The sequence below is a fragment of the Triticum urartu genome, chromosome 7A (genome assembly GCF_056163025.1).
Source record: "Triticum urartu cultivar PI428250 chromosome 7A, HENAU_Tu73, whole genome shotgun sequence".
In the NCBI taxonomy this organism is placed as follows: Eukaryota; Viridiplantae; Streptophyta; class Magnoliopsida; order Poales; family Poaceae; genus Triticum; species Triticum urartu.
Genome location: NC_141879.1, coordinates 739,460,460 through 739,481,974, shown reverse-complemented (window position 1 = coordinate 739,481,974; position 21,515 = coordinate 739,460,460). Strand labels below are relative to the sequence as shown.

The following is a 21,515-nucleotide window of genomic DNA, read 5'->3' as shown; positions in this document are numbered from 1 at the left end:
GGATTGATGGTGAGGCAGTTGTGAATCAAAGAGACATAATTATGCTTGAAAAGTTAAATGAAGACGCTGACGATGAGGAAGAGCCTCCACCTCCGTCAGACAACAAAGAAGATATGCGTGATAGTGATGATGAGACCGGTCCACAAATAGATTACAATAGTGATGATTCATATGGGTTCTAGAAAATGTAAGTTCTTTTAATGATCATTACAATAGTATGCTTAATGTGCTCTTCTGGTATTAATGTTTTTCCTGTATGCTTGTTTAATTGATATCCTTACTAATTGTTTATTCTCTTCTCAATGCAGGTTTGCTAATCATGGGCAAGTCCAGCGGCGCTAGTTTCCTCAGTAAATTTAAAGGACTTACTCGGAGTGGACGAGCCCACAAGGTTCCCTCCCGACTACGCGAGGATGACACCTCACAGGGAGATGGAGGGGTCGGGGGAGGAGACCCTAGAGGAGGCGATGGGGGGAGAGCCCCTAGAGGAGGAGGAGGTGGGGGGAGAGGCAACCGGGGCAAAAAACTCTGGGCCATGTCTGAAATAGGAGGGTCTTCTTCGATGCCCTCCTATACAGAGGCACCTTCTGAGTCTGAGGAGGAGGAGTATGTTCCTGATGGCGAGGAGGAGGAGGCCGAGGAGGAGGGTGAGGAGGAGGAGGCCGAGGATGAGGGTGAGGAGGAGGGCGAGGAGGGTGGAGGGGAGGTTGATCCCGCGTTGTGGGGTGACTTGCCACCGGGTTCTTCGCAGGGGTGGCTGCGTGGTAATGCCGGACTACCTACACCACCTTCTATCGAGGAGCACAAGTGGCTCATTGAACCTGTGGGGACAGAGTAAGTGCCTCTCAATCATATTTTCAACACATGACAACATTTTCTTATTGTACACATGGCAATCATTTGATTCTTTTGCAGAAACTGGATCCTTCGTGGAAAGGGCCGTAAACCGAACGGCCTTATCACTGTCCTATTGAAGGAGTTTTGGCCTGGCCTATTCTGCCCGCGGCCAGACAGGGACCCACAGCAGTGGGTTTTGGCCACGAGCTGGGCCCACTACGAGGCTTGCAGCAACGCGGAGTACGGGACGACCGCTAAGGCCGTGATCACCAAATTTTGGGTAAGTTCTCTTCTGAATCACTTGTCTTCAGTTTCGTTCATAGTTTATCATTGAATCACTCAACTCATGCCTTGTTTGCTTCTGGTTTATGCATGATTGCAGCAACTCTATAGAGTTCTTGACGAGCACAAGGCCAGAGCCGACGTGGTCTTGCTTGCGGCTGCGAAGAAGAAAGCTCGTCAGTTGCAGTACGAGGTGCGCTGGGTTGCCGTCTCGCAGTACTACCACTACTACCTGCACCAAAAGATGACCAAAACTCAAGCGCAGAAGCTACGACTTACCTTGAGCAAGGAGCAGTTCATGATGGTAACTATTACTAACTTTTCATTGTTTCAAGCAGTCAACTATATGTTTCGTGCTCACATGTCATGCTTCCAAAATTTGCATAGGTTGTTCCTCGTTGGTGCTATGGAAGGCATGACGGATGGGCGAGTTTGGTGGATAGGTGGCTCGGCGCCGATGCAGAGTTTGCTGCCAAGAGCATCAAGGCCCGGGCTAACCGTGGAGACGACGGGACACACGGCCAAGGAAACAGGAACCACTGGGGCTTCAAGGCCATGAAGGTATATCTATGTGCATGATGCATTTTTGTTCTTCTTTATGTCATGTTCTTATGTATGGCTGACTTCTATTTGACGTTGTAGGAGGACAAGTTGAAGAGGCCGCTCTCAGACATGGAGTCGTGGAAGTTGGCCCGCGAGCGGAGTCATCGCAAGGAGGGCGAGAGCCAGTACTACGGCAAGACCGAGGAGCACCTGGGGTCTTACATTCATCACTATCAGGAGTTGCATCCGGATGTTCCTGTTGCTGAGGTCGCCCAGTCTCAGATCGACGACACGGCGGTGGTGGCCATCCAGGGGAAGAAGAATGGCCGGTATCCGTGTTTCGATGGCTTGATCACTCCTTCGATCTCGTACACACAGCTTCGGGCTACCAACCAGAGCCAGTTAGAGAGTACGGGGCGTTCACAGACTCCCTTAGCCCGCCAGCATGCTGTAAGTACTTCCTCTTTATCTTTTTCTATCTTGCATTCTCAGTTTATTTTTAGCATTGCTCACTTAGAAATAACCTAAATTATGTAGGCATATAAGGAGTTTTTCGAGCATAGGAATCTCAAGGTGCGGGAGTACTTGAAACGAGTGAAGGCAAACGATGATTACAACCGTCAGATGATGACGGTTAGTTTTGCCCTCTTAAAACCAAGCTAAATTTTTGCACTTTCATTCCTTCTGATCTTCTAGTTTGCTTGTTTAACTAACATTCAGGCTATGTTGGCGTCTTGGACTAACCGCACGGATCCACCACAAATGGGACCCCCATCACCACCTGCGGAAGAACCCCCACACGTGCCCACGTTCGATGAGTGGGTGGCACTAGGCAGTGATGGTCCGGTTAGTACATTTGCCTAACTACTAGCAAACTAGTTCTCGTTCATGAAACACTATCATATCATATTTACCGTTAGAATCTTTTCTGAAACATGTAGGGGACCGGTGGCTCGACTCCTGCTCCGTCGACCCCAGTCACTCTGATCTGGCAGAGTGGTGGTGGTCGTGATGGCGGTTTTGGCGGAGGTGGTGGTGGTGGTTTTGGCGGAGGTGCTCTTGCTTGATGATTCCGTGCATGTGGCCATCGTGCCATGCCTTTCATATTCCTACTTTTATCATGTTTCATGTCTTGCACTACTTTTATGTTCATGAACTTCCGTCGGTGATGATCTTTAGATGATGTGATGAACTTGAGTATGTTTAGATGATGATGGTGAACTTGAGTATGTTTAGATGAACTTGAGTATGTTTACATGATGAATTGTCATATTTCTGCATAATTTCATATTGTTCTGTTTTGAAATGTTGTCAAATGAATTGGAAAAAAGAAAACAGGGGAAAAAAACTATGCCTACGGCAAAGCCATCGGCATATATACGCCCAGGAGTTACCAGGGCTTGCCACGTGGCACATCTATGCCTACAGCAAAGCCGTAGGCATATATGAAAATCTATGCCGACGGCTTTGCCGTAGGCATAGCCCTGCTGCCAGGAGAACCCAGGAGCTGCCACGTGGCAGAGATATGCCGACGGCAAAGCCGTCGGCATAGATTCATCTATGCCTACGGCTTTGCTGTAGGCATAGCCCTGCGACGTGGCATTGCGTGATTCGTCAGCGCTTTTGACGGCGCCGTCCGTTGCCGTCAAACGAAAAACACTGCCGACGGCTATACTATGCTGACGTCAGGCCGTCGGCATAGGCCCCTATGCCGACGGCTATACTATGCCGACGGCTATACTATGCCGACGGTCTGACAAGACTACGCTGACGACATCTACGCCGACGGGGCTATGCCGACGGCAGCCGTAGGCATAGATCTATGCCGACGGCTTAGGGGCCTATCCCGACGGCCCGTGGCCGTAGGCATAGCCCGCGAGTCCGGTAGTGAGACCATCAGGATGGAGACCTTCTTCTCACTCCGACCCGATCATGAATACTAGCTCACCTACTCAGAAATTAAGCTCCTACTCCACATACGCGGATTTTTTTTTTGTGAGGCTAAGTAACCAGTTTCATTGTTAGCCATGAGGCTAGAGGCTAGTCCAGATTTTATCAAGATCACTATCAGAAGTTTAGCGTCAAGCAAGCCGTCAACTCAATGTGAATGTGGTAGTGGGCGGCAATGGATTCCTAAGACGAAAATGATGGTCTTGGATCCATATGAATGTTGAGACTCAACACATGTTATGGCATCTGGTAGCTAGATCTGGTGAACAAATTCTGCTTTTAACATGTGTCATGCTTAACCACATCTGTATTTTTTGTTTAACCATGGAGTGGGGCGTGCAAACCGGCGTATCCATCTCCTGATCCTAAAGCGCCGGTAGGGTTAGCTGGTGGTTTGTGCGGTGCGATTAATGGGATCGAGTTCAGTTTACTTGTTTGCTAGCAGAACTAACAGATAGACGGTAATAAAGGTAGGAGGCTTACCTGGATCTGACAAAAGGGGGCTGCGGCCCCACGGATTTCGAAGCAGCCTCGCCGTGTGCATCAGCGAAAGGAGGGGGACTCGAACGGGGGCTAGCTCGCCTCGCCGTCCCCTGCGCACCGTGCCTTCGGCGAGCTGCTCCGGTCACTAGCCGTGCGTGTCCCGGACCGACGCCTACAAAGCAAGGGGCGGATGCAGGCGAGTTGCCGACGAAGGGACGGCGAGCGGTGGAGTCAGGACTTGAACCAGCGAGTTAACCAAGGGCGATGCGATGCTCGCCGTCGCCGGGGTTGGGACTGGACGCCGGCCAACCGAGAGCCCGCAATGTGTCGCGGGTCAGGGATTCTTGTGAATGTGATCAGCCCGGCCCAGCTGTCTATAGTACTGTCAAGCCCACTTGTTCTCAGTTTTTTTCAGGTTGCAACGTGAGCCGGCCCAGTCGAAACGGGTACATTTCGTTGCACGCACTCGATGTGATACCCCTAAAAAAACGTATTCGATATGATGTGATGTGAATCATTGTCAAAAACAGAAAAGGAAAAAAAATAAATACTCGATATGAATCATTGTCAAAAACAAAAACAAAAAACTCGATGTGAACGGATTTGATCTGATTTTTGTAGCAAACAAAAAGAAGACACATTTTTGTCGTGTGATATACACTGGTCTGGACATGATGAACACTTTGAAGTAGGTGGTGTAGTAAATTTATCTTCCTTACGACCGCGAATGTACACACAACACTGTAAAACATACCGTAGCATGTGTGGTGGAGCTCTATTGATGGATCTCTAAGATCTTATGGTGCGTACAAGGCAAGAGCAGACGACCTGTGTGTGATGCGAAGTCGGAACAGCAAGAACCAAGAAATATGATTCCGTTACTGTTATTGTTCATTCATGTGGAACTGAAACTCCGAAGGATGCTGGTAAGTTAAACATCACCTTTTAATGACATCTTCACAATTTGCCCAATGCCATGAGCAGAAAATAATAGACATGTTTCAGCATTGAGATATTTAGGAACATAAAAGGCAAAGGGAAAACATCGTTGAATTATACCAACACGAATGAGGCAAAGGTGCCATATAGCATATACATTAACAAGCACTCTTATCGGCTAGAAAAGCTTGGGTGATTTAATGAACATACCAGAAGACAGAATGATATCCCACCCAAAGTGTCGAGTGACTAGAGAGCCAGCCAACGCGTGCGCAACTGAATCGGCTTATACACAATTCTACTGTCATGGCCTGAGTTTCAGTTCCTATTTCAGCCCGAAATTAGGTGGCAAAAGTGACTGATGTCTCACAAGAAGACAACTGCTTCAGATGCTTCAGATGCCCTTGGTTCAGAAAGCATGAACTTCAGTTCCACAAGAACAACTCAGCAACAAACCTCGTTTTTCATTGGTTGAAGAGCACTAGTACAGAGTGCAGTCCAAATGCGAATGCCGGTCTGTTAAAAGACGGCAAGTTTTTGGGAAGAGGGGGCTCCAAAATACAGGAATGGTGCCATACCGTGTTCCTACAAGATACGTACATACCAGTACAGGTACAGCCTCTCTGACTAACGGCAGAGATATGTACGAAAGTAGATCCATTGAACCGTAGCAGAAGCCATATCTCGCCTCTCTCTCTCTCTTTTCCTTGAGTAATTACCATCTTCCTTTGTCAACGAATGCAGATAAGAGACATTGAGAAGAACGCTGACTTTTCATGCTTGCATAGACCGGATTAGTTCTGTCTTCTATGCTTACACAATTCCAATTGGCTCGCTCAACACACAAAAAGGAAATGCCATGTGAGAGTGCGATGCTGCCTGATGGATGAACAAAGCAGCTAGAGCGAGCAAAGCAGAGGATCCACTGCATAATGCTCCTCTTTCCTTTTCTTCAGCATAGCGTCAGCCGTTTCTAGTCCAACAAATTGGGGCTGGTGATCTGACGTCTCAAGTGCGTTATGGCAGATCCAGAGCATTTTTGCTGGCCGTAGCTAGCAAGGAAATTCTGGAAAGGCTTCTTTGCACCAACTCCTAATGAACAGAGCATTATGCATGTCTGGATCCATCCTCTCAGTTCCCTTCCCTTCTGCAGTCGTGAAAAAGAAAAAAAAACATTCATGGTCTTCCGTTCGGAACAAGACATGGATGATAAACAACTAAACGTATAGGCCTAGCTACCTGTGGACTACGTGCTGCTTGGTTGATATGAGATGCCAACAAGTTCAGCACAAAATTTACAGAGACACCATAATCAATAAGCTAGCCACACGAGGATGGCGTCGTGAAGTGGAACCATACCCGTGCAGAATATAGCATAAGAAACCCAAGTATTTCATACACATAAGAGGAAGAGAAAAAAAATACATGCAACAACTTTGCTTGAAACTTCCGTTCTTTGATGGACGAACCAGGAGAAACAACATAGCTTATAATTGTAAATGTTTGTGTTGACCTCAGAAATAACTAGACATATGGTAGAACTTAGAAGTATACCTTAGGAAGACACCGGGTAATCAGTTCACATAGAGCACATCAATTTTGACCTTTAGCTTGCTTGTTGCTATAGCAATCTGCATTGTTTTGACAGCATGTTGCTGCAGTGTTCGATCTTCAGCTCTTCCAACGAGTGTAGGAGGCCCTCCTTCGGCAGCTCCGAGATGCGCTTACAATAGTCGATCTTCAATGTCTTGAGGGTAGGAAGTCTGTGCAGCCCTGTAGGAAGATCTAGCTACGATGTGATCACAATGGAAAAAATGGAGATTCTGGAGAGGCCTGTGGAGCAGAAGCGCTATATCTTGTTCATCTCTTTGTATCGCCTGGACGGTTCACACACAGGTCGTTTGCTCTTGCCTTGTAGGCACAATAAGAGCTCAGGGATTTATCAACAGAGCTCCACGGCACATGTCACTTTTTTTTTTACAGTACACATAAGTACATAACGTCCTTCAAAGTGGTCATCAGACAAAAAATGTGTCTTTTTTGGTTTGCTACAAAAATCAAATCAAATCCATTGTTCACATCTGAGTTTTTTCTTCTGTTTTTGACAATGGTTCACACTGAGTGTTTCTTTTTGACAACGATTCACATTCAGTATATTATTTTTCAGAATGATTCACATTGAGTAGTTTTTTTTTGAGCTCCTTCATATCGTGTAGTTTTTTGTTTTTTTGAGGGGTTCACATCGAGTAGGTGCAACGAAATGTACGGGACTGGGCTTTTTGAGTGGGCTGGGCTTGTGTGCTACCGGAAGAAAGAAAACTGAGAGGCGACGGCGCGGCGACCATCGCCCTCGGTTTAGTCGCCGGTTCAAGTCTGGACTCCGCCGCTCGCCGTTTCTCCGTCGGCTTTGTAGGCGGCGGTCGGGACATGCACGACTAGTGACCGGAGCAGTTTTCCGGCGCTCCGGCAAGCAGGGGACAGCGAGGCGGCCTAACCTCCATTTGAGTTCCCCGCCTCTCACTGATGCATATGGTGAGGCTGGTACGAAATCCATGGAGGAGGTCTCGCCTTGGCCTTCTCCGACTCCGGCCAACCACGACCAGCGGCCCCTTTTGTCAGATCCAGGTGAACCTCCTACCTAGAATTTTCACCATCTGTTAGTTCAGTTAATTAGCAAACAAATAAACTGAACTCGATCCCATTAATCGCACCGCACAAACCACCAGCTAATTAACCCCGCCAGCGCTTTAGGATTTAAGGAGATGCGCCGGTTTGCACGCCCTACTCCATGGTTAAAAAAAATACAGATGTGGTTAAGCATGGCATGTTAAAAGCAGAATTTGTTCACCAGATCTACCTATGAGATGCCGTAACTTGTGTTGACACCATGCAGGGTCTCGACATCCATATGGATCCAAGACCATCATTTTCGTCTTAGGAATCCATCGCCGCCCACTAGCACAATCACAGGGACTTGACGGCTTGCTTGACGCTAACCTTCTGATAGTGATCTTGATAGAGATAGAATCTGGACTAGCTTCATGGCTAGCAATGACGCTGGTTACTTAGCCTCACACACACAAAAAAAAAAGCCATGTATGTGGAGTAGTAGCTTAACTTGTGAGTACGTGGGTGAGCTAGTGTTCATGATCGGATTGGAGTGAGAACGTCTCCACTCCATCCTGATGGTCTCTGTTTTGCTACACGATTCTCAAATAATTAAAGCCTTTTCCAGCTCTGGTCACTGTCAACAAGCTGAGCATCGCCGTGCAGGCAAGATCCCAACGTTCACAAGGATCCAACCCCAAGGGTAAAGCAGCATCATAAGCCATCGTTTTCTTCTTTGTTTCCTAATAATTCCACATTCACCTGCCACCGAATGATACTTGCTTGGAGTGTTCTTGATGGAATCTGGACTAGATTCAAGGCTACCAATGACACTGGTTACTTAGCATCACAAAAATTAAACGTGTATCAGGATGAGAAGATGGTGTCCGTCCTCATGGTTTCTACTTTTCTCCAAATCATTGAGCCTTATCCAGCTCCAAATAGCTGAGCATCGCCCATACATTCACAAGGATCCAACCCAAGGGTAAAGCAGCAACATCAGTGATTGTTTTCTTCCTTTTTTCCTAGGAATTCCACATTCACATGCCAATGATGGCTGCTTGCTTGGAATGTTCTAGGTGGAATCTGGACTAGCTTCATGGCTACCAACAAAACTTTTTTCGTGGATACGTAAAGCTTGAGTATCATTTCATTGATAGAAGGAGTAGAATGAGTACAAAGGAGTACAACACATGACACGAACGCAGGAAGGCGTGAAACAAGGATTCTCGGCCCGAGGATACATCAAAGCTAAACCTACCAAATCCGAGCCAAAAATGGCGATGCCAAACCAACGAGAACTCCAACATCATCCGCGCCAAAACCAGAGACACCGCGAGCGAGCAATATAGTGCCTTCGGGGAGGAAGACGACGCCGGGACAATGTCACTATCAGCTCCGAGGGACCCGGACCTAGGGTTTCCCCTAAACTCAAAGAGGGGCTCAGCTGAAGGCCTTGGCGGCGCTTCCAAGAAGGAAAACGACACCCGCGGGCGCCATCGCTGCCAGCACCGGCAAGCCGAGCAGGGATCTCTCCCTGGCTTGAAGATGAGCGATCCTATAGCTGCCGAATCCGGAACCGTAGATGATGAGGCCACTGCTGGTCGGAACCACCATGTCAGGAAGGGGTTGGTGGGGCTGCACCTGCCGTCGGAGGGTGGCACGGCCTCCGAACCCACGAGCATAGAATCAGGAAAAAGGGGGGAGCTTTGAGGCGTACTAGGTAGGGCATGCAACGAGGCAAACTGCGCGGGGGTACTGGGGTGACGGCGTCCAGCAACGCTAACAAGCAAGGACTAGAGGGACATAGATCGAAGTTATCGTGGCCTTAGTCGTCGGGACATCGGTGTACAAGGTGAGCTGGAAGGAACGCAACTACCTAGTCGCCAAGGCCGAAGCTGCATGGTAGGGGTCGCCGACAGCAAGGGACACATAAGTGACGCGGGCCTGAAGCCGGCAGGGTCAGCACAGTGCCGACAAGGACCATCGCGAGAAGGCAAGTGCTGGCCACAACCACAGATTCATTGCTGCTTTCACGCGAGAGCCGTTACCGTGGCTCGAGGGGGGGTTGCTGCCAGGGATGGAGGTGCGTGTCGTGTGGGGATCCGCAACGATCGAGGATGACGGGGGAGGCGTGGCTAGCCGGAGACATGCTGAGTCAGGCCGCTAGGGACCAGATTCGTAGTCTCAGGACCAGCTGGGGAAGGCGGTGGCGCCGCCGCGGTAGGGGGCAAGGCATGGGGGCGATCGGGGGTGGGGGCGCGAGGTATAGAGATACGCACCGCCGCCGCCTTCCTGGGGCCGGCACGGCTTCGCCGACCGACCCTTCGGCGGCGGCGAAGCAGGGAAGGGCGGTGGGGGAGGTTGCTACCGGTGGCAGCTAAGGTTCCCCCATGTCACCAGAGGAGGGCAACGCGCGCGGGGGGGGGGGGGGGGGGGGGGGGGGATGGGGAAGAGGGGACTAGTCGGTACACTAGCCTCCACACCGCTACGAACAAAACAAAGGTGGTTACCTAACCCCACACACAAACAAACAAAAATCTTTGGTCCAGCCAGACCGATTGTGACAGGGATGAAGATAGTGTGGCTCTCCTCTGGATGATTATTCGTAGCTTGTGAAGTGTATAACACACGATAAATCAACAGCGATATTTTCGACTTTGCTAGTGAAGTCACTGGTCAGTCTTCCGGTACTACAATAATTCTAGGACAGCATCAAGTTGTGATGTCTACCTCTCGTGTCACATATGTACACAACATACAAAACTTGTACCCCTGAGAGCATCTACAACCGGTAGCCCAAAACCCGCCTCAAATGCCCGGGCGTACATCCCAGTCACAAAAAAGCGACCCTGACAGACGCGTCAAACGCCCGGGCTGACCGTTACCCCTCATATTCAGCCCAAATCTAGGGCGGATATGGGGGCACATGGGCAAGTTCGCCACGTTGGTCTCGGCCCATGCTGGCCCAGCCGACCCCACATATATTTCTCCCCATCCGCTCGCCGGACCAAACCCTATCCAGTTCACTCCACTCCCCTCCACCTCCCAAGCTCTCGTATGACGATCTCCGCCCTCCTCTGGCATGCTGGCAGCAGATCCGAGTCCTACACCTCCATATCTATCGATCGCGAGCTTATCCCACGCAGCCCTGAGGAGGAGATGTCCGCTCTGCTTGCGTTTCGCCGCTCCTGGGAGGAGGCCACCCGACGACAGCACTCAGACACCTTTCGTCAGGAATCCATTGCGTCCGCCCAAATGGCACATGGATCCAACGTTGTGCCATCGCTGCCTCACCAGAGGCGATGCGGTTCGTCTGGCGTAAGAACGCAGTGGCAGACACGCAGCCCTTCCGTTGGCGCGCCGAGGCCATGGACGCACCATGGGCATCGTTCGACGCAAACATGGCACGGGGTGCCCGCTGTGTGAGGCAGCGGGCGTGGGAGGCGGCGGTGGACGTTGGTGAGGCGGAGTCGCATTCTTCGGCGACCCGTATGGTGCACCAGTCTGGACGCCGCAACTGCTTAGTGGTCACTATCGCCGGCTCATCCCAGGACGGATCCATCATCGATCTGATGTCCACTGGCACCGTCTGGGTTCCGGGCTCCGGCGGGGAAGACTAGGGCATGGGAGACCGCGGTGCCTTGAGTCCCATGAGCCGGCTCGTATCCCATGCCCTACTCTTGCCGGCAACCAAACCAACACTCTGGTGAGCGCAGCCGGCCGAGCTATGCTTAAAGATTGGTTTACATTTCATGTATAATATGGATTTGAGCTTTCTAATTTGAGGTATCCGGTTGTAGAATGAAATATTTAAGGCGTGACCGGTCACTGTCCGCGGACGCGCTCAAACGCGTCCTTGGTGTTTGAGAGGTTGGATTTGCCATGTCCGGCTGTAGATGCTCTCACTCTCCTTAATTAGTATCTCTTTGTGCTCTAGCTGTTGGAATGGAGTTGGAAAGATGAAGCCGTTAAAATTTGCAAAACTTGTTAGCTGTAAACGGTTCTTCTGTAAGCTGGAATAAAGTTGTTCAGGCTGGCTTAGCACGCCCTAGTCATGTATTCACAAAAACAGGGATGTAGTTAAGCACAAAATGGTATTCATTCTAGTCTTGTACACATATATAATAAAGAAAATCTTTCTCTGTAGAAATTGTTTGCGGAAATTGTGAGCCTCATGCTACGAACAATCAAGCCTTTTCCAGGTCCGATCATAGCCAAGGGCTGAGCATCTCCATGCTGGCAAGTTCTCGACATTCACAAGGATCCAATTGGGTAAAGCAGCAGCACCAGCCATCCTTTTCTTCTTTGTTTCTGAGGAATCCCAACACCACCACATTCACATGGCACTGACGGCTGCTTGGTTGTTTCTAGTGATCTGGACATTCACGTCTGCTTGTGGAATATGGACTAGCTTCATGGTTGGCAACAAAAGTAGCTACGTAGCGTAGAAAGAAAAACATCTTTCTATGTGATAATTCGTTGCTTACACAATACAACAACAGGTGAACAGTGACAGTATCTTCTGGTACAATAATTCTAAGACCTCATCAACTCCTTGTGGTTTAATTGTCTCGACAAAGTTGCTTTCTTGATGGGCACCATGACAACAATGTCACAAGGTTCAAGCACTGGTGACTCTCTTAGAGGGCACATGAATAAACGATCAAAGCATCAGCGCGCTATAAAAGGGATCCACCAGAGACTCTTCCCAACCACGCACACATAAACCAACACAGCCTTAGGCACCACATCCACCACAACACAAGCTAGACAATTGTTCCCTGCTGTCTCCAGCGCCGGAGGAGATGGAGGCAGCAATTGGCCTGGCAAGCGGGCTCATCGACAGCGTACTGACTCTGCTTTCCAATGAGCTCGTCGGGGCTTATGTTGCCAGCACTGAGCTCGGCCTCAATTCCAAGCAGATAAAGCGTGATCTAATGTTCACGCAAGGTCTGTTGCACGAGGCCCAGAGGAGTGGCGTGGACAACAACCACGCTTTGCAAGGGTTGATCCAGGAGCTCAGCGCCAAGGCCGATGAGGCCGAGGACGCACTAGATGAGCTCCACTATTTCATCATCCAGGATGATCTTGATGGCACCAAGGATGCGGTGCCTGATTTGGGTGATGACCTTCAGGGTCATGCTCGCCATGGTCGCCATGCTCTTAGCCACACTATTGGTAACTGCTTTGCATGGTTTTCTTGTTCGCATATGCATGGTGATGATGTTACTAATAATCCACATGATGCAACAAATCCCGGTAGTGATGGTCCAATTGATAGGCTACCATTTCATAGAGTGGACATGTCTAAGAAAATCAAGTCAGTGATTGAGGAGATACACTCTTTATGTGGACCCGTGTCCGAATTGCTTAAGATAATTCAGCGCGGTAGCAACAACGCTCCAATTGTCACCCTAAAACGACCTCTTATAGGATCAACCACTGTACAAGATACATTGTTTGGAAGGAGAAATCTTTTTGAGCAAACTATAAAAGGTATCATCACAAATAGTAGTGAGACCCTTTCTGTTATTCCTATAGTTGGTCCAGGGGGTATTGGAAAGACAACCTTCACCCAACACCTATACAATGATGAAAGGACTCAAGAGCACTTTCCTATTAGGGTTTGGGTCTGTGTATCAAGTGATTTTGATGTGCTTAAGGTTAGCCAAGAGATTCTAAGTGGCATAGAAAGAAATAAAACCGCAAATCAATCAACAAGTTTAGATCAACTCCAAATATCCATCACGCAGGGGCTCAAGACTAAAAGGTTTTTAATTGTCTTGGATGATATATGGGAATGCAATAGCCAAGGTTGGGAAAGCCTGCTAGCTCCACTCATGAAGGGCGAAGCCAAGGGTAGCATGGTTCTTGTCACGACTCGGTTCCCGTCTAAAGCTGATATTGTTAAAACAACTTACCCAATAGCACTGAAAGGCCTTGAGCCCGTTGAGTTCTTCACATTCTTTGAATCATTTATATTTGGTGGACAAAAACCTGTGGGTTACCATGATGACTTGACTCATATTGCAAGAGATATTGCCAGGAAGTTGAAGGGTTCACCTCTGGCAGCCAAAACAGTTGGTCGGATATTGAAGAAGGATCTCTCTCGGGAATATTGGATGAGAGTTCTTGAAAACAATGAATGGAAAAATGAAAAAAATGATGATGACATTTTGCCATCTCTAAGAATTACCTATGATTATCTTCCTTTCCATCTGAAAAAATGCTTCCCATATTTTGCCTTGTTCCCTGAAGATCATAGGTTTAAGAACTTAGAGATTACATATTTTTGGATTGCAATAGGAATCATAGACAAAGATGAGAATTACATGGACGAACTAGTTGATAATGGTTTTCTTGTGAAGGTGAATGATGATAGTGAGGGTGAATACTATGTTTTGCATGACCTATTGCATGAACTAGCACGGAATATTTCATTAAAAGAATGCCTCAATATATATAGCAGGGCAAGTTTTAGAGTTGATTCCATCCCAAAATCTATTCGTCACTTGTCCATCACCATGAAAAACAAATATGATGGGAACTTCACAAAAGAAATTATAAAATTTAAGAGAAAGGTAGACTTTATAAATTTGCGGACTTTGATGATTTTTAGAGGACATGCGGGAACTATTGATGATATTTTGAAAGATATTTTTAAGGACATAAAAGGTCTTCGTGTCTTATATATAGAAGTCGAGTCCCCGGAATATTTACCACACAACCTTTCAAATTTTATCCACCTCCGATACCTAAAAATTACTAGATATAACACTAGCTCACAGCTGACTTTACCTAGCATGTTATCCAGATTTTATCACTTGAAAATTTTGGACCTAAGTAGTTGGTATGGTAGTGATAAATTGCCTAAAGACATTAGCCACCTTATCAATTTATGCCATTTATTGGTAACAAATGAACTCGATTGCAATATTCCCGAGGTTGGAAAGATGAAGTCTTTAAAAGGGCTTACAAAATTCCACGTCAAGAAAGAGAGTGTTGGGTTTGAATTGAGTGAGTTGGAGGAGTTAACCGAGCTTGGAGGAGAACTCAGTATATATAATCTTAGAAATGTGGCAACCAAAGAAGAGGCTACCAAAGCCAAACTAGTGTCAAAAGGCGGTTTGAAAAAGTTGGAGTTGCATTGGGGCACGGAATACAATTGGGGTGAGCCGGAAATCCATGATGATAGTACAGAATTATCAGATGTTGTTGAAGGTCTCAAACCACACCCTGATCTTCAATCACTCGCCATTAAAAATCATCGTGGTTCAACCGGTCCTACTTGGTTGTGTGGTTCCATTAGCGTACTAATGCTGACGTCTCTCCACCTAGAGGGTGTTTCTTGGACCATTCTTCCACCTCTTGGGCAGCTGCTGCATCTCACATCGCTCAAGTTGATAAACATTCCTGGATTTGGTCAGATCAGACCTGGCTTTGGTGGTGTTACGGATAGAAGTTTTTTGCAGTTGAAGGAAATTGAGCTTGCTCGGTTGCCAGAATTTACCGAGTGGGTTGGTTTGCCTAATGCACATTTGTTTTCTAGGCTTGAATGCATCGATTGCAGGGAATGCCCCAATCTCTGTGCGTTGTACTTCCTGCAGGAGGGTTCTGGCTCTTATACCAGCCTGTTGGAACTTTTTATTTACGACTGCCCCAAGTTGTTCATGCCCCCCATGCCTCAAACTTCCACAGCAACTCATATCGATGTGTCTGCTGGTCCTTCATGGGGTATGGAGCATGCTGAACATGGATTGTCTGTGACTGGGCATAGTGTTGCTTTTCAAGCTGCATCAAAATTCACATGGGCACAACTCCCAATGCTAACCTCCCTCCGAAAACTCTGGGTTTCAAAAGATCCAAGCTATATGTTAACTGCTGTGCTCTCCAACCTCACATCTCTCACCGATCTAAATCTAAGTGATTGTGAGAATTTGACGGTGGATGGGTTTAATCCCCTCATTGAAGCTGTCAACCTCGAGGTATTGAGGGTCCGCAACAGTGGAAGTCGCCCTCGCTCTGCAGCTGCGGATCTGCTCTCCGAGTTGGTGGTGGCAAGCATGACCAAACAATTGTTGCCCTCTGCAGGCTGCTTCCGACTGGGGACGCTATACGTGGATAGCATCTCAGCAGTGCTCACTGCTCCCGTATGCAGCCTCTTCGCCGCTACACTCACCGACTTAGAGTTCAGTTATGATCATCGGGTGGAAAGCTTCACAGAAGAGGAAGAGCATGCGCTTCAGCTCCTCACCTCCCTTGAATTCCTATCATTTTCGGATTGCCCTAGTCTCCCGGCACTCCCTCAGGGTTTACACAGGCTTTCTTCACTCGACTGCCTACAAGCCATTGATTGTCCTGAAATCCGATCTCTGCCCAAGGAGGGGCTCCCCACTTCTCTTCGAATTCTATCAGTAATCAGATGCAGTCCCGAGCTACAAGAACAAGCCAAGGAATTGAAACGAACAAACCCACATTTATGGGTAGATGTAGATTGAAATTTTAACCCCAGGTAATACACTGAGTCTTCCGGCTTGGTAGCTGTTCTTCTTCTTCTCAATTTCTTCAGTACTGAATTTTGTGTTCTGATTTCTGACAGGCTTGCCGGCACGTACCGCTTGTAAATCTGCATGTACGTCAATGCAACACCAGAGCAAATTAACGAGATATCTAGGAGTCAAAAATCAAGGTACGTAACACCGTCGCCCACAAGGATTTACATTACTATTTTCTCTTCATGGTGTACAAAATTTGCCAGCTGAAATATGCGATTCGGTTGGTCCTCCTATGTCGACTTTTCAGATTAATTAGGAAGAAGAATACCAAGGCATCTCTGAACCTGCTTGGTTGAACCAGCGTTCGTATTACAGTTTTTCATGCTAACTTTGAACACTTAAGGCCACACTTGATCGATGGACCTAGAGGTGAATATCTGTTTTCTTGTTTTCATGTAGTATTCTAAATATAAGACGTTTTGCCACTTTAAATTAAACTACAAAAACGTCTTATATTTAGGAACAGAGGGTGTATTAAATATGATCTCATCGAATGAAAATCTGTAGATAGAAGTATGCAATCCGACCGTACCAGAGACTGGAACCATACATGTATGTGACTGAGCAGTGTTGGGAACCAGTTCTGCAATGTGTACGTAACAGGGTGCTGTTAGTACCTTTTCATCATTCCAAAGTTGCAAAATTTAGTGCTTAAAAATTAATGTTCTTACTTGTTTCCTTTTCATGCTACTACTTCTCTCAGGAGCATCCAGAATGTATACCTGTCTAGCTGGGATAATCAGCAACTTTATTTCACAAATTTTTGCAGAAGGATATTCAGGTAAGCTCAGCTGATGTTTATATAGTCCTGCTGTATGTTCATCCCATAACCTTTTGTCACTTATCATAACCCTTCTCCTAGACAGTTGACGTTGTTCATTGTGAAGCTTGTTTTAGGAGAACAATCTGAAGCTTGCAATAGCATCCTGTTCCTTGTGTAGGCTGCTGTTAAGCAGTGTCAGTTGGCGACAAGCAACTGCATAAGTTTACCTTTTTTTTAGTTTTTTGGCTGAAAGAGAGTTTCCTCTCCGATTTCTGTTAATTCTAAAGATAATTTCTGAATTAATTGAATCCTTTGCCAGCAAGTTTCAGGTGATTCACTTGTGTCTGTGCCGTTGGCAGGCTTCATATGGTGTAGTTTAAGATGATAGAGTACATGCTGCTGTTTATGGTGCTCCTTCTTTGATCCATTAATTCTTGTTGGTTTAAATACAGAATGCTTGCTTGGCCTTTTTCTGACAATCTCATTGTTAAACACGTTTAATGCAATATTGGAACAGGGTGTTTGACTATTCGTTCATACAGTCCATGGCACCACCAGCTGCAAACCTCATGCTCTGTAGAAGGTGGAGATCGCATATATGATGATGTTTCTGTGTCAATCATCAGAGTTTCAGTTCGTATTTACCAGGTTCAGCTGTTGACCGACAATTCAAAGGAATAACTGAGCGATTATATTCATGATGATGAATTACCTTCTCTCTGTCTCAGGAACTAGCAACTGTCGGTTCAGAATCTTTATTTCACAAGTTGGCAAACGGGATATTCAGGTTAAGGTACTGCTTGTATAGTTCTGTTCTATTTCTTTATCATAACCCTTGTGCCACTTATTACAACCCCTTCTTCTCATAAACAGTCGACATCATTCAATGTGAAGCTTCTTTTAGGAGAAAACTCTGAAGCTGCAATAGCATCGGCTTGTTCCTTGTACTATGTCCTGGACAAAGTAATTTTTCAAGCTTTCACTGCATGCGAAACAGATCAACGTACCTAATTCTGATGATGACTCCTGAAGTACTTGAATATATTTGTTTTGTCAGGAAGTGACCTGTAACTTAATTGGAAGTGCCACACCCCGCCCCACCACGCAAGTACCTAATACGTCGTACGGGAGCTATCCTTTGTCAGGAAGTTACTTAGAACAGGTTTAGTATTCGTTCATACAGCGTCCACGGTACCACCAGCCCTGAACTGCATATTCTGAAGAATGCGGAGATTGCATGTATGGTGATGTTCCAGTGTCGACTTTGAGAGTCCCAGTTCCAGCTTAGCAGGTTCGCGTGTTGATCCACACGATTCAAAAGTAATGACTAAATTTTCATTCGTGATTTCTCTCACCTTGTTGAATTCCTGGCCTTCTGTTCATTTGTTGGATTCTGCAGAACAATCAATTTGCAGCTAACAGTGGATTTAGAAGTTGGCATTCAAAGCTTGGTTGTTCCATCCAAATGACGACTGTGACAGTGGATGTGGTTCAGGACTTAATTTGGTAGCTCCAACCAAACAGTAACAGTAACAGTAACAAAAGTGTCATCAAGAAGTAGCTATGCAGTTCTACCAGGATCATTTCAAAGGTCAGTCTATCACCCTTTCCCTCCTTTTTTTTCCATCTTATTCTTAGCTTATAATCTCAGTGCTGCTTGTTGCTCCTATCTGCAGTTTACTCGCCGCTAGCTACCCTAGCCTGCACACATTGGAGTTTTGGAACGATGATTGGGTGGAAAGCTTCACGGAAGACGAAGATTCGAATGCACATTGGTATAAGAAGTACACCGTCCATTTTTGGTGGTATAATGCAACTGTGTTTCCTCACCCTTTTCTGAATATCTCACAATGTTAAAAACAAGTACGTTTTGTGCAATACTGGAACAATTACGTTATTTTTTATGCTCTTGGTCACTCCATGGTGACCACCAACTGCCAACTGCATCCTGCACAGATAGTGGAGATGGCATATATTCATGGTGATTTTTCATTGACCGGCATCCTTCAGAGTTTTGGTTCCTACTTAGCAGGTTCACCAACTGACCAACTCAAAGTAATGAAAGTTCACTTGCTAATTTTCTGACCTTCCATTTACTTGGATTATGCAGAACAATTACAGCCAACTCTCAGCTTTGCAGTTGGAATTCAGAATCTGGTTGTTCATCCAAACTATAACAGCAACGAAACTACGAAAGTCAGAACTTGGTTGTCCTGAAGGAACTAGGTTGGTCAGTTTAGTCGTTCTTTCTCTTCTTCCAGAAAGGGGAAAAAATAAGATCCATACTAAAGCGCTGATTTGTTCCAGGCATGTGTGGCATCATCGTTCAGGTGTTTCCCTGTAGCTGTTCACTGGTCACTGGTGCCTGCATTGGCTTCCCAGTGGCTGCACATTCACGAGACTAGCAATTTGGGTGGAAGAGCATTTTACATTTCGGTATATGTTGCTCCATCTCTAGCAATTTGTTTTCCTAGCGTTTTTTAAATATATCTCGATGCTAATTAAAATACGTTTCGTGCAACATTGTAGCAGGCTGATTATTTGTTCATACAGTCCATGCTAGACACTACCCCCGGCTGACCGCCGACTAGACTCACTGTCAACCTTGAGAGTTTCAGTTTGTACGTAGCATTTTCACCTGTTGATCAACGGCTCAAAGTAATGACCGAGCAATTATATCCATGATGAATTCAGTTACCTTGTTCATCATTTTCCGAGTCTTACATCCGTTGCCTGGATTCTGCAGAACAATCAATTAGCAGCCAAGAGTGAAATCGACCATTTCAAAGGTAGTTAATTTAATTACTTCCTCTGGTGGTGGTTCATTGCAAGTTTAAACAAGTTTCCTGCGCTGGTGTGTTTCACTCGGTGCAGGTGTGGTGTCACGCTCTTGACGAACCCTGAACCTTGAGGAAGAAAGGACAGCGACCCGCCTGCTCTCTCCGCCAACGTCTCTTCCCAGCCCCCGTGGCCGGTTCCTCCACTCCTGTCCCGGCGCCTCGCCTGCGTCTCCTCTCCACGCATCTGCTCTGGTCATACTTGGTGCCACCGCACTGACCACATGTTTCCGTGGTTACCCACGAACGACCACCTCCTCCCCTGTCCTGTCCACACCGCCTTCTCCTCCCCTGCACCTGCTCCCCTGGCCAGATTTGGCTCCGCCGCCGGCCAGCTCCCCACTCGTTTCATCTCCCCCCACCTCCTCCTTGTTAGTTACTGTACATGATCTGACTTAGTCCTTGTGCACGGTACAGTGGTTGTGAGCTGCGCTTAGCTACTCAACTTCGTGTCCTGCAGTAACACTCCTTCCTCATGGGATCAGCATTCTTCCTACCCTAAACTTAATTACTACAAGGCTGGAATTTAATGTTTGCAATTTTGTTCCACCAAGCAATTACCCAGAAAAAGTTTCCACTGCTGCTTCAGACTGGACAGCTGGCTGTGACATTCTACTCAGACGAACCTGGAGCATTGCTTCTTGTTTCAATATGTAAATTATGATTAAATTTTTTTAAAAAAAATTGTCCATTTCTGGATTTTGCTTATGATCGATGAGTGCGTATATTATTTCTGACTAGTGGGTGTACAGATGAGTATGCATGGCTGAGAAAGTGAAATAAGAGGTAAACAATACAAATTTGGTGTGTTTTAGAAGATATCAAGAACCTGTAGAGAAACTGTTGGATGGCTGAATATTGTGTTGTTATTGATCTGACCCTCGTAGGGGTATATATAGAGTACAACGTGAGGTGAGACTTGGAGTACAAGACAAGTCATAGTGTATTAAAACTAATTATATCTCAATCTCTCCTTATCTCTAACTAACCACATTTATATTCTAACATTCCCCCTCAGTCGTAGCGGGAGTGAAGCGGACGAGTACGATTGAATTTGAAGTCTTGTGCTTTCATCGTTTTCTCCGCTGCGCCATCTTCAACTGCGTCTCTGATGGGTTGGCACCTAAGGCGGTGCCTGCGTCCCCTTCCGGTGCCTCCTTGAACTCTCCTCTATTCCCTCCCGCAGTCACAGTTGGAGTGGCGTGGACGCTGGTGATGACGCGGACGCTGTTGACTGGAGTTGTTGCCGATGTGTAGCTGTAGACCAAGCCATTAATGTCGATGTTGAGGTAGCTTATCATGATGATGTAGCCATGGTCGATGTAGTCGTGGTCGATGATGTAGTCGTCGTGGATGATGAAGCCGCACAAAACCAGAGGCGCAAAAAAATGCGCTATGATGGAGCTACAAACACGGACAGTGTACCTTATCAATTTATGCCATTTATTGGTAACAAATGAACTCTATTGCAATATTCCCGAGGTTGGAAAGATGAAGTCTTTAGAAGGGCTTACAAAATTCCACGTCAAGAAAGAGAGTGTTGGGTTTGAATTGAGTGAGTTGGAGGAGTTAACCGAGCTTGGAGGAGAACTCAGTATATATAATCTTAGAAATGTGGCAACCAAAGAAGAGGCTACCAAAGCCAAACTAGTGTCAAAAGGCGGTTTGAAAAAGTTGGAGTTGCATTGGGGCACGGAATACAATTGGGGTGAGCCG

General features: G+C 46.7%; 2 protein-coding genes across 12 annotated transcripts; both read left to right on the top strand.

Moving 5' to 3' along the window:
- The first annotated feature begins 1,057 nt into the window (after positions 1 to 1,057).
- On the top strand, positions 1,058 to 2,729 carry LOC147962549 (uncharacterized). The gene is made up of 6 exons (XM_087534222.1): positions 1,058 to 1,423; positions 1,507 to 1,680; positions 1,762 to 2,112; positions 2,200 to 2,295; positions 2,383 to 2,508; positions 2,604 to 2,729. The coding sequence occupies exons 1-6, from the start codon at positions 1,364 to 1,366 to the stop codon at positions 2,727 to 2,729; spliced, it is 933 nt and encodes a 310-aa protein (XP_087390348.1). The 5' UTR covers positions 1,058 to 1,363.
- Positions 2,730 to 12,341: 9,612 nt separating this feature from the next.
- On the top strand, positions 12,342 to 21,217 carry LOC147962548 (putative disease resistance protein RGA4). Of its 11 annotated transcripts, none has more exons than XM_087532727.1 (18): positions 12,342 to 16,156; positions 16,244 to 16,333; positions 16,447 to 16,568; positions 16,707 to 16,791; positions 16,903 to 16,980; positions 17,066 to 17,370; positions 17,480 to 17,610; positions 17,691 to 17,755; positions 17,836 to 17,925; positions 18,020 to 18,253; positions 18,362 to 18,553; positions 18,639 to 18,825; positions 18,919 to 18,994; positions 19,073 to 19,188; positions 19,270 to 19,398; positions 19,495 to 19,620; positions 19,709 to 19,751; positions 19,837 to 21,214. In XM_087532727.1, exon 1 carries the CDS (start codon positions 12,450 to 12,452, stop codon positions 16,140 to 16,142), a length of 3,693 nt encoding a protein of 1,230 aa, XP_087388853.1. In that variant the 5' UTR covers positions 12,342 to 12,449; the 3' UTR covers positions 16,143 to 16,156; positions 16,244 to 16,333; positions 16,447 to 16,568; positions 16,707 to 16,791; positions 16,903 to 16,980; positions 17,066 to 17,370; positions 17,480 to 17,610; positions 17,691 to 17,755; positions 17,836 to 17,925; positions 18,020 to 18,253; positions 18,362 to 18,553; positions 18,639 to 18,825; positions 18,919 to 18,994; positions 19,073 to 19,188; positions 19,270 to 19,398; positions 19,495 to 19,620; positions 19,709 to 19,751; positions 19,837 to 21,214. The 11 variants fall into 11 exon arrangements, with proteins under 11 accessions (XP_087388853.1, XP_087388852.1, XP_087388854.1 ...); XM_087532726.1 differs by having other exon boundaries at positions 17,062 to 17,370; XM_087532728.1 differs by having other exon boundaries at positions 17,282 to 17,370; positions 19,837 to 21,213.
- The last annotated feature ends 298 nt before the right edge of the window (positions 21,218 to 21,515 follow it).